Source organism: Pan troglodytes, chromosome 20, assembly GCF_028858775.2.
Source record: "Pan troglodytes isolate AG18354 chromosome 20, NHGRI_mPanTro3-v2.0_pri, whole genome shotgun sequence".
Taxonomy (NCBI): Eukaryota; Metazoa; Chordata; class Mammalia; order Primates; family Hominidae; genus Pan; species Pan troglodytes.
Genome location: NC_072418.2, coordinates 19390666 through 19406000, shown reverse-complemented (window position 1 = coordinate 19406000; position 15335 = coordinate 19390666). Strand labels below are relative to the sequence as shown.

The 15335-nt window shown below is 46.7% G+C and overlaps 1 protein-coding gene across 11 annotated transcripts in view; it reads right to left on the bottom strand.

The window, feature by feature from the left end:
• Positions 1-15335, bottom strand: part of NWD1 (NACHT and WD repeat domain containing 1) — a 99018-nt gene that overhangs the window by 70747 nt on the left and 12936 nt on the right. For 8 of the 11 annotated variants that reach the window (XM_016935409.3, XM_024351186.2, XM_024351187.2 and 5 more), the window contains 2 exons: positions 10958-11074; positions 2823-3120 (listed from right to left, as the gene is read on the bottom strand). In XM_016935409.3, coding sequence (XP_016790898.3) covers positions 2823-3120; positions 10958-11074 — 415 coding nt within the window. Of the gene's footprint in view, positions 1-2393; positions 2802-2822; positions 3121-9422; positions 9490-10957; positions 11075-15335 lie in introns of those variants that run through there. The other 3 variants (XM_063800591.1, XM_024351192.2, XM_054673108.1) reach the window with 3 other exon arrangements.

Sequence of the window (15335 nt, the reverse complement as noted above, 5' to 3'; positions counted from 1 at the left end):
GCAAAACGGCAAAACCCCGTCTCTACAAAAAATAAGTTAGCCACCTGTGATGGCGTGTGACTGCGGTCCCAGCTACTGGGAAGGCTGAGGTGGGAGGATTGCTTGAGCCCAGGAGCTGGAGGCCACACTGAGCCGTGATCGTGCCACTGCACTCCAGCCTGGGCAACAGAGTAAGACCTTGTCTCAAAAAAAATTAAATAAATAAATAAATAAATGAAAAGAAAATGTCAGCCGGGCGCAGGTGCTCATACCTGTAATCCCAGCACTTTGGGAGGCCAAGGCGGGCCGATCAGGAGGTCAGGAGTTCGAGACCAGCCTGAGCAACATGAGGAAACCCCGTCTCTACTAAAAATACAAAAATTAGCCAGGCGAGGTGGCGCATGCCTGTAATCCCAGCAACTTCGGAGGCTGAGGCAGGAGAATTGCTTGAACCTGGGAAGCAGAGGTTGGAGTGAGCCGAGATCGCACCACTACACTCCAGCCTGGACAATAGAGCAAGACTCCATCTCAAAAAAAAAAAAAAGAAAGAAAAAGAAAATATCTTGGAACTAGACAGAGGTGGAAGTTACATGACACAGTGTTGGCCATTGAAGAACATGGGCTTGAACTACACAGGTCAAGTTTCTTCTGCCTCTGCCACCCCTGAGACAGCAAGACCAACCCCTCCTCTTCCTACTCAAGGTGAAGATGATGAGGATGAAGACCTTTGTGACTGATGATCCACTTATGTTTAATCAACAGCAAACATATTTTCTCTTCCTTGTGATTTTTGTAATAACATTTTCTTTTCTCTAGCTTACTTGATTGTAAGAAAACAGGATATGATAGATAGAACATGCAAAATATGTGTTCATCGACTGTTTTTTTTTTTTTTAGACAGAGTCTTGCTCTGCTGCCAGGCTGGAGTGCAGTGGTGCGATCTCAGCTCACCACAACCGCTGCCTCCCGGGTTCAAGTGATTCTCCTGCCTCAGCCTCCCGAGTAGCTGGGACTACAGGTGTGCACCACCATGCCCAGCTAATTTTTGTAATTTTAGTAGAGACGGAGTTTCACTATTTTGGCCAGGCTGGTCTTGAACTCCTGACCTCGTGATCCATCTGCCTCAGCCTTCCAAAGTGCTGGGATTACAGGCATGAGCCACCGCACCCGGCCAACTGTTTATGTTGTTTCTTTGTTTGTTTGTTTGATACGGGGTCTCACTCTGTCACCCAGACTGAAGTACAGTGGTACAATCTTGGTTCACTGCAACCTCCGCCTCCTAGGCTGACGCAATCCTCCCACCTCACCCTCCTGAGTAGCTGGGACTACAGGTGTGCACCACCACACCCAACTAATTTTAATTTTTTTTTTTAAATAAAGGTGAGGTTTTGCCATGTTGCCCAGACTGGTCTCCAACTCGGGGCTCAAGTAACCCACCCACCTCAGACTCCCAAAGTGCTGGGATTACAGGCATGAGCCACCACACCTGGTCAACAATTTATGTGATTGGTAGGCTATTAGTAGTTACGTTTTGGGGGAGTCAAAAGTTATACACAGATTTTCGACTGTGCAAGGAGTTAGAGTCCCTAAACACTATGTTGTTCAAGGGTAGACTGTATTTTATTTAATTAATTAATTAATTTATTTATTTAGAGACAGGGTCTCACTCTGTCACCCATGCTGGAGTGCAGTGGCAAGATCATAGCTCAATGCAGCCTCCAACTCCCGGGCTCCAGCGATCCTCTCATCTCAGCCTCCTGAGTAGCTGGGGCTACAGGCATGCACCACTATACCTAGCTAATTTTGTTTTTGTTTTTGTTTTTTGAGACAGGTCTCTCTCTGTAACCCCGGCTGGAGTGCAGTGGCATGATCTTGGCTTACCACAGCCTCTGCCTCCTGGGCTCAAGCAATCCTCCTGCCTCAGCCTCCTGAGTGGCTGGGACTACAGGCAGGCACTACCACATTTGGCAAATTTTTAAAAGTTTTTTTTTTTTTTGTAGAGATGAGGTGTCACTATATTGCCCAGGCTGGTCTCGAACTCCTGAACTCAAGTGATTCTCCTGCCTCGGCCTTCCAAAATGCTGGGATTACAGGTAGGCACTACTGGGCTCAGCCTGTCAGATTTTAGTAATACAAATCCTGCATCCTAGGAACCCCTCCGTCCCAGGCAAACTGGCATGGTAGTCGCCCTGCATTGCTCCCCCTGATATGGTTTGGCTGTGTCCTCACCCAAATCTCATCTTGAATTGTAGCTCCCATAATTCACACGTGCTGTGGGAGGGACCTGGTGGGAGATAATTGAATCATGGGGGGTAGTTTCCCCCATACTGTTCTCATGGTAGTGAATAAGTCTCACAAGATCTGATGGTTTTATAAGGAATTTCCCCTTTCGCTTGGCTCTCACTCTGTCTTACCTGCCACCATGTAAGATGTGCCTCTTTGCTTCTCCTTTGCCTTCAGCCATGATTGTGAGGCCTCCCCAGCCATGTGGAATTGTGAGTCCATTAAACCTCTTTCCTTTGTAAATTACCCAGCCTCAAGTATGCCTTTATTAGCGGCATGAGAACAGACTAATACGCCCCCTGTGCCAGGAACCTCCCTGGGAGACAAGAAGAAAGAGCCAGCGAGGAGAGGAAGATCCTGAGACCAAGATTGATCAGGAACATGGCTGAACTATCTTGGATCAGTAAAACAGCCTTTCTCAGAGCCGAGGGACCAGAGGTTGACTGGTTTGGCATTTGCAAGAAATGCAGACTGTTGCATTTTTGCCAACAGGGGATGGATATTCTGAACACGTGGTCAGTTTCTTGTGGGTCTCCAGAGGGGAGTCCCTGCGGCCTCACCTGACCGGTGGTAGCGCTGCCACTGCTCCTGGGTGATGAGCCCCAGCCTCCGGGCCTCCTGGACTCCAGAGCGTAGGACAGAAGTTAAGGTGGCCTCCTCTGGTTCACAGGCCTCCCCAGTACCTGGTGCCTGCAGGACGTAGGTGGGAGGAACCACATTCTCGTCCCTCTGGAAGTATCGTGCCACCAGCTCCAGGTCACTTGGCCTGGCAGTCAGATGGTCCCTCAATACCTCCCACTCCTTCTCATCGATCCGCGAGGGAACCAGACAGGGGCCGTACTGATCACCGATGAGGGCCTGGCAGAGAGGAAGTCACAGATTCAAATCTCACTTTTTTTCTTCAGACAAGGTCTTGCTCTGTCGCCCAGGCTGGAGTGCGGTGGTGCAACCATGGCTCACTGCAGCCTCGACCTCCTGGGTTTAAGCGATCCTCCCACTTGGACCACAATCACATGCCACCATACCCAGCTAATTTTAAAGTTTTTATTTTCGGTACAGACAGGGTCTCACTACATTACCCAGGCTGGTATTGAACTCCTGTACTCAAGGGATCCTCTCATCTCAGTCTCACAAAGTGCTGGGATTACAGTCGTGAGCCACTGTCCCCAGCCACAATTTACTATTCTTTGTCCAATTCAATATATAAGTAAATGACTCTAGCTGCTTTTGTGGGTCCTTATTTCCTTATGAGGGTTCTTATGCCATGTAAAACACTTGTATTAATAAATGTATATCGGCCAGGCACGGTGGCTCACACCTGTAATCCCAGCACTTTGGGAGGCCAAGGCGGGTGGATTACCTGAGGTCAGGAGTTCAAGACTGGCCTGGCCAACATAGTGAAACCCCATATCTACTAAAAATATAAAAATTAGCTGGGCGTAGTGGTAGGTGCCTGTAATCCCAGCTACTTGGGAGGCTGAGGCAGGAGAATTGCTTGAACCCGGGAGAGGGAGGTTTCAGTGAACCGACATGGTGCCACCGCAGTCCAGCCTGGGTGACAGAGTAAGACTCCGTCTCAAAATAAATAAATAAATAAACAAACAAAACAAATAAATAAATATGTATGGTTTCTTTTCCTGTTAATCAATTTTATGTCAATTCAATTCTTCAATCCAACCAGCACTCTGAGAAGATGGAGGTGAAGTTGACCGCCCTTATAGCCTGGAGCCACCAGAAGTCACGAGGGTCAATAAAGAATTGTCCCCTAGGCTAGGCATGGTGGCTCACGCCTGTAATCCCAACACTTTGGGAGGCCAAGGCAGGAGGATCTCTTGAGCCCAGGACTTAGAGACTAGCTGGGCAACATAGTGAGACCCCATATCTATAAAAATTAAAAATTATCAGGGTGTGGGGGTGTGCATCTGTAGTCTCAGGTACTCAGGAGGCTGAGGCTGGAGGACCGCTTGAGCTCAGGAGTTCGAGGCTGCAGTGAGCTGTGATCGCACCACTGCACTCCAGCCTGGGGGACAGAGTGAGACCCTGTCTCTAAAAAAACAAATAATGGGGCCAGGCAAGGTGGCTCACGCCTGTAATCTCAACACTTTGGAAGGCTGAGGTGGGCAGATCATTTGAGGTCAAGAGGAGTTCGAGACCAGTCTGGCCAACATGGTGAAACCCCTACTAAAAATACAAAAATTAGCCAGGCATGGTGGCGTGCAGGTGTAATCCCAGCTACTAGGGAGGCTGAGGCAGGAGACTTGCTTGAAGCCGGGAGGCGAAGGTTGCAGTGAGCCAAGATCGCACCACTACACTCCAGCCTGGGCGACAGAGCAAGACTCTGTCTCAAATAAAATAATAATAATAATAATAATAATAATAATAATAGGCAACATAGTGAGACCCTGTCTCTACAAAAAATTTTTTTAAAAATAGCCAGGCATGGTGGCACATGCCTGTAGTCCCAGCTGCTCGGGAGCCTGAGGCAAGAGAATCGCTGGAACCCTGGAGGTGGAGGTTGTGGTGAGCCGAGATTGCACCATTGCACTCCAGCCTGGGCAACAAGAGCGAAACTCCGTCTCAAAATATATATACGATTTATCTCGATAATTAAGATTTAAATTAAATCTTGTGGTGGTTCTCCATTCTAGTTCTGGTCCTTCCAGGGAGAATCAGAGGTGAAGCAGGGCTAAGAGGACCCTAAGTCCAGCTCTCCCCTTTTATTATCATGGAAACAGGGGCCTGGGGATGGAACAGAATTAGTCCAAGGTCACAGGATGGCTTAAGGGCTGACCACGGAGAAAGGGAGAGATCAGAACTCAGTATGAAAGCGCCACATTCTGAGCACAGTCAGCCCACAGATATTTATTTATTTATTATTTATTTTGTTTTTTTGAGATGGAATCTCCCTCTGTCGCCCAGGCTGGAGTGCAGTGGCACAATCTCAGATCACTGCAACCTCTGCCTCCTGAGTTCAAGTGATTCTCCGGCCTCAGCCTCCTGAGTAGCTGGGATTACAGGCGTGAGCCACCACGCCTGGCTAATTTTTATATTTTTAGTAGAGACAGGGTTTCGCCATGTTGGCCAGGCTGGTCTCGAATTCTTGATCTCAGGTGATCCGCCTGCTTCAGCCTCCCAAAGTGTTGGGATTACAGGCATGAGCCACTGCGCCTGGCCTATTTACTTTTTTTGAGACAGAGTTTCACTCTGTCACCCAGGCTGGAGTGCAGTGGTACAATCTCAGCTCACTGCAACCTCTACCTCCCCAGTAGCTGGGACTACAGGCGCCCACCACCACACCCGGCTAATTTTTGTATTTTTAGTAGAGACTGGGTTTCACCATGTTGGCCAGACTGGTCTCAAACTCCTGACCTCAAATAATCTGCCCACCTCAGCCTCCCAACGTTCTGGGATTACAGGCAGGAGCCACCAGGCCCAGCCAACCTTGGAGTCTTAGCCAAAGAGGCAGGCATCAATCTGAGAATCAGACCAAGGTCAAATGGCAGCTGTTAGAGCGCTAGGAAGAAAGGGTAAAACATGGGTCGTACGTAGCCTGGGGAGTCAGGGAAATTCACCTGAGCTGCAGAATAAGACATGAAAAGAGCCAGGCATGGTAGCTCATGCCTGTAATCCCAGCACTTTGGGAGGCCGAGGCAGGTGGATCACCTGAGGTCAGGAGTTCGAGACCAGCCTGGCCAACATAGCGAAACCCTATATCTATTAAAAATATAAAAATAATTAGCCAGGCATGGTGGTAGGTGCCTGTAATCCCAGCTACTTGGGAGGCTGAGGAAGGAGAATTGCTTGAACCCAGGAGAGGGAGGTTTCAGTGAACCGACATGGTGCCACTGCACTCCAGCCTGGGCAACAGAGTAAGACTGTCTCAAAAAAAAAAAAAAAAAAAAAACACAAAAACAAAACAAAACAAAAAAACCAAAAACATGAAAAGGAGTTTATTAGGCAGAGTATCTTGCAGGCAGGGGGAGCAGCATGTGCAAAGGCCCTATGGCAGGAAGAAGCATGGCTGCTGTAGGAAGGGCACAGCGACTAAGGCACTGGCAAGAAGAGGGACAGCGAAGGGGGATAAGGCTGTCCCCTCCCCTTTTCTTTTCTTGAGTCAGAGTTTCACTCTTGTTACCTAGCTGGAGTGCAATAGTGCAATCTTGGCTCACTGCAACCTCTGCCTCCCAGATTCAAGTGATTCTCCTGCCTCAGACTCCCAAGTAGCTGGGATTATAGGCACCCACGACCACAGCTGGCTAATTTTTTGTATTTTTAGTAGAGACAGGGTTTCGCCATGTTGGCCAGGCTGGTCTTGAATTCCTGACCTCAAGTGATCTGCCTGCCTCGGCCTCTCAAAGTGCTTGGATTACAGGCGTAAGCCACCGCACCTGGTCCCCCTGCACAAGATTCTGTAGGGCATGGGAGGCCATAAAATTTTGGTCTTAATGCCAGAACCACACTCGGAGTAGGTGCAAACCGGAATCCAAAAGAGTTAATCTGGGCCAGTGCGGTGGCTCACACCTGTAATCCCAGCACTTTGGGAGAATAGGGTGGGCAGATCACTTGAGCTTAGGAGTTAGCCTGGGTAACGGAGCAACTCCATCTCAAAAAAAAAAAAAAAAAAAAAAAATAGAAGTCCGGGCACAGTGGCTCACGCCTGTAATCCCAGCACTTTTGGAGGCCGAGGTGGGTGGATCACCTGAGGTCAGGAGTTCAAGAGCAGCCTGGCCAACATGGCGAAACCCTGCCTCTACTAAAAATATAAAAAAATTAGCCAGGTGTGGTAGTGGGCACCTGTAATCCCAGCTACTCAGGAGGCTGAGGCAGGAGAATTGCTTGAACCCAGGAGATGGAGGTTGCAGTGAGCCAACATGGTCCCACTGCACCCCAGCCTGGGTGACAGAGTGAGACTCCATCTCAAAATAATAATAATAATAATTTCTTTTCTATTCTTTTTTCTTCTTTTTTTCTTAAGAGACAGACTTTTCCTCTGGCACCCAGGCCAGAGTGCCACGGTACAATCATAGTTCACTGCCACCTCAGACTTCTGGGCTCAAGGGATTTTCCCATCTCAGCCTCCGGAGCAGCTAGGACTACAAGCATGAGCCACCACCCCAGCTAACTGTTCTTTTTTTTTTTTAGAGATGGGGCCTTGCTATGTTGCCCAGGCTGGTCTTGAACTCCTGGGATCACACGATCCTCCGGCTTTAGCCTCTCAAAGCGCTGGGATTACAAGTGTGATCCACGGTGGCCAGCCTCATCTCTTTATAACTAGTCAGTTTCAGGGATTCTGTTATAAGCAACAGAAAATAGACTAAGACACAAGCCAACCACAGACCAGAGGTTATACGAAGGAAACAGGTGGTAAAAAACAAAACAAAACAAACTGCTCCAATCTGTGGGATCAGAGCAAGGGAAATAGGAACAGTTCCCACCAGGAACAACTCTCAGAGCTCTGGAGACACTGGGGCTGCTGATAGCCCAAGAGACAGGAGCCACTCTGAAAGGAAGTGCCATGGGGAGCTGTCCCCGGCCTCGGTGCTGCCTAATGACTTATTTACCAGAGAGACACCTCTCCAAGGGCCTCCAGCACATCTCTGATTTTTGTGGAAGGCGCCCCCACAAATCAGAGTCATGGAGCAGAATGATGCTGTGGCTCTTGGGCAGTAGAGGGGTGATGCCTGGTTCAAGATGGAAGCAGGAAGGAAGTCCAGCTCAGCTGTCCATAGGGCCTTTCTGGAAGGTCCCATGGCCGGTTGGTCAGGCCCCAGAGAAGCTCAGAGATCACCCCTAGGTTCTCTGTGCAATCAGAAAGCTGCACTGTGCTTTTGGCTGCCTGCAATTTGGGTTGCAAAATCAGATTCCTCCTGGAGTTCTTTGTCTCCCTTCTTTTCCCTTTCTTCCTTAAGAAAACAAATTTTTTTTTTTTTTTTTTTTTTTTTTTTTTTTTTTTTTTTTTTTGGTAGAGATAGGGTCTCACTATGTTACTCAAGCTGGTCTTGAACTCCTGGGCTCAAGTGATCCTCTCACCTCAGCCTCCTGAAGTGCGGGATTACAGGCATGAGCCACCATGGTCAGCCTCTCTCTCCTTTTTTTTTTTCTTGGAAACTCATTAAAATGATCATTGGGCTCCTTTGAAAAATTCAACTTAGGAGACTGGAAATTTAGGAGATTTACAACACAATGTAGAGTTTTCCAAACATTAGGATATATTTTAAAGCAGTAATAAATAAAACAGAGTGGCACCAAATTACAATAGAAGTATAGATCAAAAGAATAACTGTAATCCCAGCTACCCAGGAGGCTAAGGCTGGAGGATTGCTTCAGTCCGGGAGTTCAAAACCAGCCTGGGCAACATAGCAAGACCTTGTCTCAAAAAAAAAAGGAGTGAAATATATATATATATAATATTATATATAATATATATATAATGTATATATTATATATATTATATATAAAATATATATAATGTATATATTATATATAACATATAGTATATGTGATGTATATATAATATATAATGTATAGTATATATAATATATAATGTATACAGTATATATAATATATAATGTATACATTATATATAATATATAATGTATACATTATATATTATACACATAATAATATATGTTATATATAATATATATTATATATTATATATAAATATATTATATATTATTATATTATATATTATTATATATAATATATATTATTATAATATATATTATATATATATGTTTTGCCCATTATTCCTGGCTCATAATTCCCAAAGCCCTTGTTACAGTCTTTCGTTATAATGTTGGGACACTTTAGGTCTCAGAAGCAGATCTCAGAAAATAGAATATCTCTCTGGCCCTCACCTTCTCCTTTTTTTTTTTTTTTTTTTGACAGAGTCTCCGTCTGTTGCCCAGTCTGGAATGCAGTGGCACAATCTTGGCTCACTCCAGCCTCTGCCTCCCAGTTTCAAATGATTATCCTGCCTCAGCTTCCCAAGTAGCTGGGATTACAGGCGTGTGCCACCACGTCTGGCTAATTTGTGTATTTTTAGTAGAGATGGGGTTTCACCATGTTGCCCAGGCTGCTCTCAAACTCCTGACCTCAAATTGTCCACCTGCCTCAGCCTCCCAAAATGCAGAGATTACAGGAGTGAGCCACCGTACCTGGCCATGGTACTTTTCTTTACTTTTTCCCTCTTTACTGTCCAGGACAGGGATCAGCACATTTCTCCTGGAAAAAGTCAGACAGTCAATATTTTTGGCTTTACAGACCAGATGGTCTCTGTCAGAACGACTAAACTCTGCCATTATAGCTTGAAAGCAGGGTTAAACAATGTGTAAACAAGTGGACATGGCTGTGTGCCAATAAAGCTTTACTTACAAAGACAGGCAGCAGGCCACACTTGCCTTTCAGGCTATAGCTTGTTGGCCTCTGCTCTAGAATTTCTTTTCTTTTCTTTTCTTTTTTTTTTTTTTTTCGAGATGGAGTCTTGCTCTGTCGCCCAGGCTGGAGTACAGTGGCATGATCTCGGCTCACTGCAACCTCTGCCTCCCAGGTTCAAGCAATTCTCCTGCCTCAGCCTCCCAAGTAGCTGGGATTACAGGCACGTGCCACCATGCCCAGCTAATTTTTTAGTAGATATGGGACTTCACTATGTTGGCCAGGCTGGTCTCAAACTCCTGACTTCATGATCCACCCACATTGGCCTCCCAAAGTGCTGGGATTACAGGTGTGAGCCACCACGCCCGGCCCCCTGCTCTAGAATTTCTAAGGAAAATGTGATCATTCTTGGATGTATCTGGAACTCGATGTAATAAATTAGGACTCAGGCCAGCCTGGGCAACATAGCAAGACTCATCTCAAAAAAAAAAAAAAAAAAAAACTTAAAACTAGACCAGGTGCATTCGCTTATCCCTGTAATTCCAGAACTTTGGGAGGCCAAGGTGGGAGGATCACTTGGGCCTGGGAGTTCGAGACCAGCCTGGGCAACATAGTGAGACCCCATCTTTCCAAAAAAATACTAGCCAACTGTGGCGGCACACACCTGTAGTCCCAGCTACTTGGGAGAACAAGGCAGGAAGATCACAAGCCCAGGAGTTCAAGGCTGTAGTGAGACATGATCTTGCCACTGCACTCTAGCCTGGGCTTTTTTGAGACCCTGTCTCAAAAAAGAAAAAGAAAAAAGACTCAGGAATATCATTCAATTTTAATAGCCAAAACCATTAATTGTGGACTGGAGATTGATTTTTTGATAGAAGGGGTGCAATTGGAAGAGAGAGGGGAGAAGTCCCCACGACCTGAAACCAGTGGGCACATGGAGGAAAAAAAATATCCCAAGACTCTGTGGGTTTCCACCTTTTCCATGGCTTTCCAGGATCCCAAAGTTCTATAGACATAAAGTGGAGGGGGTGGGGAAGGTGGGAGAAAGTCCAGATCAAATTCCAAGATTCCTTCTGGCTTCAACATTCTACTCTCCAAGCCACCTGCTGCTTCCATTTGACTGCTAATGTCTGGATCCCATTCAGCTCTGCAGAAAGAGTTCTGTGATTGATTAGTAATGTCTGCCACAGGCAGGCCATAGGGATAAGGTATGAAAGCAGAAACGGTACCTACTTCCCTCTGCTGATCAGTTTGTCTAGAAAGCAGGGGGCATATCCTGGAGGAGTAAGAGCTAACCCATTCCTCCCAAGACACTCACAACAAAAGCTGGCCCTATGGATGTTTTCCAACACCGGTCAACCTCCTCCAAGCAGAGTTCTGTGGTCAAGTGGTCAGTGGCTTCAATGTTCCGAATACCCCACCTCAGATCAACGACCTGGGAAATAGAAACACAAGTTTGTCAGAGAGGTGGCATGACAGGTGATTTGTTTTTTCAATCCCTTTTGACAAAGCAGAAAGTTTCTTTCAAAAATTTTTGACAGCCTCTTCCTGTAGGGGGATGTCTGGATTAAAAGAACTTGAACCAAATTCATAACCTCGGTATAATCATGAGAAAAATAACAGACAGACCCAGACTGGAGGGAAGGGCATTCTTCAAGATGCCCTGCCAGTCAAAGCCAAGCATGGTGGCAGGCACCTGTAGTCCCAGCTACTCGGGAGGCTGAGGTAGGAGGATCAATTGAGCCCACAAGGCAGAGGTTGCAGTGAGCTCTTATTGTACTACTGCACGCCAGCCTGGACAACAGAGCCAGGCTCTGTCAAAAGAAAGAAAGAGAGAGAGAGAGGAAGGAAGGAAGGAAGGAAGGAAGGAAGGAAGGAAGGAAGGAAAGAAGGAAAGAAGGAAAGAAAAAGACTGCCAAGGTCATGAGAAATAAGGTGACTGAGAAATTGACACAGACCAGAGGAGACTAGGGCAATAAGACAACGAAATGCAATGGGGTACCCTGGATGGGGTTCTTCACCAGAAAAGACTTAGATAGAAGAGCTGGCAACATTTGAATAAAGTCAGGAGGTTAACAGTCATGTACCAATGTTGATTTATCTTTTTTTTTTTTTTTGAGATGGAGTCTTGCTATGTCGCCCAGGCTAGAGTGCAGTGGCGCAATCTTGTCTCACCGGAAAATCCCTTCCTTCCTTCCTTCCTTCCTTCCTTCCTTCCTTCCTTACTTCCTTCCTTCTTTCCTTCCTTCCTTCCTTCCTTCCAGTGGCATGATCTTGGCTCATTGTAAATTTTGCCTACTGGATTCAAGCGATTCTTATGCCTCAGTCTCCTGAGTAGCTGGAACTACAGGTGCACACCACCATGCCTGGTTAATTTTTTGTATTTTTAGTAGAGATAAGGTTTCACCATATTGGCCAGGCTGGTCTCGAACTCTTGACCTCAGGTGATCCACCCACCTCGGCTTCCCAAAATGCTGGGATTACAGGCGTGAGCCACTGCCCCCAGACTGATTTCTTTCTTTCTTTTTTTTTTTTTTTTTTTTTGGTCGGGGGGACAGAGTCTTGCTCTGTCACCCAGGCTGGAGCTTAGTGGTGCACTCTCAGCTCACCGCAACCTCCGCTTCCCGAGTTCAAGCAATTCTCCTGCCTCAGCCTCCCCAGTAGCTGGGATTACAGGCGTGCACCACCACACCTGGCTAATTTTTTTGTATCTTTATTAGAGATAAAGTTTTACTATGTTGGCCAGGCTGGCCTCAAACTCCTGATCTCAAGTGATCTGTCTGCCTCAGCCTCCCAAAATGTTAGGATTACAGGTGCGAGCTACTGCACCTGTCCTCAAAGTTCATTTCATAGTTGTAACAACATAGTTGGTTGTACTGTGGTTAGGTAAAACATTAGGAGACACAGAGTGTGGGGTGTATGGGAACTCCATGAGTTTCCTGTAAGCCTAAATTCCAAATTCAGAAGTTTATTTATAAACATTTAGTTGGGCACGGTGGCATGTGCCTATAATCCCAGCTACTCTGGAGGCTGAAGCATGAGGATTGCTTGAGCCCAGGAGTTCAAGACCAGGTTGGGCAATGAAGCAAGACCTCATCTCTAAAAAAATAAAAATTAAGAAATAGAAAAGTAAGTTAATTAAAATAAAAAAATTAGAACAGAGGCAGGGCAAAGTGGCTTACCCCTATAATCCCAGCACTATGGGAGGCTGAGGGAGGAGGATCTCTTGAGGCCAGGAGTTTGAGACCAGCCTGAACAATATAGGGAGACATTGTGTCTACAATAAATAAATAGCCAGGTGTAGTGGTGTGTGCCTGTAGTCTCAGATACTTGAGAGGCTGAGACAGGAGGCTCACCTGAGCCCAGAAAGCTGCAGTGAGCTGTGATTGCACCCCTGCACTCCAGCCTGGGTGACAGAGCGACACCCTGTTGCAAGAAAAACAGAAAAAGAAAAAAGAAAAAAAAAAAAGAAAGAAAATCTTTTTTTTTTTTTTTTTTTTTTTTGAGATGGAGTCTTGCTCTGTCACCCAGGCTGGAGTGCAGTGGCGCAATCTTGGCTCACTGCAAGCTCCGCCTCCCAGGTTCACGCCATTCTCCTGCCTCAGCCTCTGGAGTAGCTGGGACTACAGGTGCCTGCCACCATGCCCGGCTAATTTTTTGCATTTTTTAGTAGAGATGGGGTTTCACCGTGTTAGCCAGGATGGTCTCAATCTCCTGACCTCGTGATCTGCTTGTCTCGGCCTCCCAGAGTGCTGGGATTACAGGCGTGAGCCACCTCGCCCTGCCAGAAAAGCTTTTTTAAAAAAGGAACTTGGCCATTTTCAAACTGTTGCTTTGAAAGCAAGGACGTGTCCACACTTGTTCACAAAGCTTTCCTTGCAAAGGAGGGTGTTTAATTTGGCCAGCACTGGACGTACCAAGGTCTCCTTGGCAACCGCACGCTTGCGGTTCATTTGTGCCTGCTCGCCATGGGGAGGCTGGGCAGAACGGCTCAGTTCAAGTAGGCAAAGCTGACCCTGCGGAAGGTTGGGGTGACAGGGAGACAAAGACAATTCGGAACAGTCCCTGCCTCCCTGAATTCTTTAGCACCGAGAGAAAGACACATAGATTCTTAAGACAAGCGGTGAGAGGCCAGCAGTACTCAATGTGACTGGAGGAGGAAAGGGGGAGGAACAATGAGTTAGAGGAGCAGGAAAGGAAAAGGGGTCAGGAGCCAGCCTCCGGAAGGAGCTTGTGCCTCTGGAGGGACCGCCGTCTCCCGATGTGCGTGTGGAGGATGTTGACAGCATCCGCGTCAGAGCACCGGCATGGGCATTAAACAGAAAAGCTTGACCATTTCATCAGCTCTCAGTGCTGATGCTTCCATAGTGCCTTTGACATTGAACTATGTCTCATGATCAATGGTGGGCAGAGTGGAATTTCCAGCACTGCTTCTTTCTTAGTAATAAATATACAAACCATAACGATCATGCATCTTTTTCCTTTTCTTTTCTTTTTTACCCAAAGATCCACTTGATTTTTTTTTTTTTTTTTTTGAGACAGAATCTCATTCTGTTGCCTAGGCTGGAGTGCAGTGGCATTATCTCGGCTCACTGCAACCACCACCTCCCAGGTTCAAGCAATTCTCCTGCCCCAGCCTCCCGAGTAGCTGGGATTACAGGTGCTTGTCACCACACCCGGGTAATTTTTGTATTTTTAGTAGAGAGGGGGTTTCATCATGTTGGCCAGGCTGGTCTCGAACTCCTGGCCTCAGGTGATCTGCCCGCCTTGGCCTCCCAAAGTGCTGGGATTACAGGCATGAGCCACTTCGCCCGGCCCAGATTTTTTTTTTTTTTAAAGACAGCATCCCAATCTAGCACCCAGGCTAGAGTGCAGTGGCTCCATCACAGCTCACTGCAGCCTCAAACTCCTGGGTTCAAGTGATCCTCCCACATCAGCCTCCCCAGTAGCTGGGACTACAGGTGGGCGTCACCACACCCAGCTCATTTTTTTAATTTTATAGAGACGGGATCTTGTTATATTACCCAGACTGGTATCAAACTCCTGGCCTCCAGCAATCCTCCTGCCTTGGCCTCCCAAAGCACTGGGAATACAGGTGTTAGCCACTGTGCCCGGCCTCATCTTTTAACCAAATGGGACTTTGGTGCAATGAATCATTCTCATAAGTAGCAAGGAGGCAGGCCTCAAGTTAAGCTGAGACTCCAAAGATGTTCATCAGTTTCCACAGGGAAATGTGCAGGCAGAAACATCCCCGGTTAGCCAGGGATAGCGCTGCATGTCTGTAGTTTCAGCTCCTCAGAAGGCTGAGACAGGAGGATCCCTTGAGCCCAGAAGGTCAAGGTTGCAGTGAGCTGTGAGATCACACCACTGCACTTTTTCTTTTTCTTTTTTTTTCTTTTTTTTTTTTTTGAGATGAAGTCTTGCTCTGTCATCCACTGGACCTCATCTGAAAAAAAAAAAAAAAAAAATTCCCTAGCCAGGGATTGGTACAAGGAGACACCATTAGGGGCTCCTACTGTTTTGGGACTGTGCCAAACAGGTACACCATCAGCGTTCTAGAAAAAGGCATGTCCAACCTCCATGCCCATCCCCCAAATCGCAACGCCCTCTTATACTCCTCCTGAAGTCCAGTACAAAGAGGGCCAGGAAGCTCTGAAGGCAAGACAAAAACAGCAGCAACAACAACAGACAGTTAA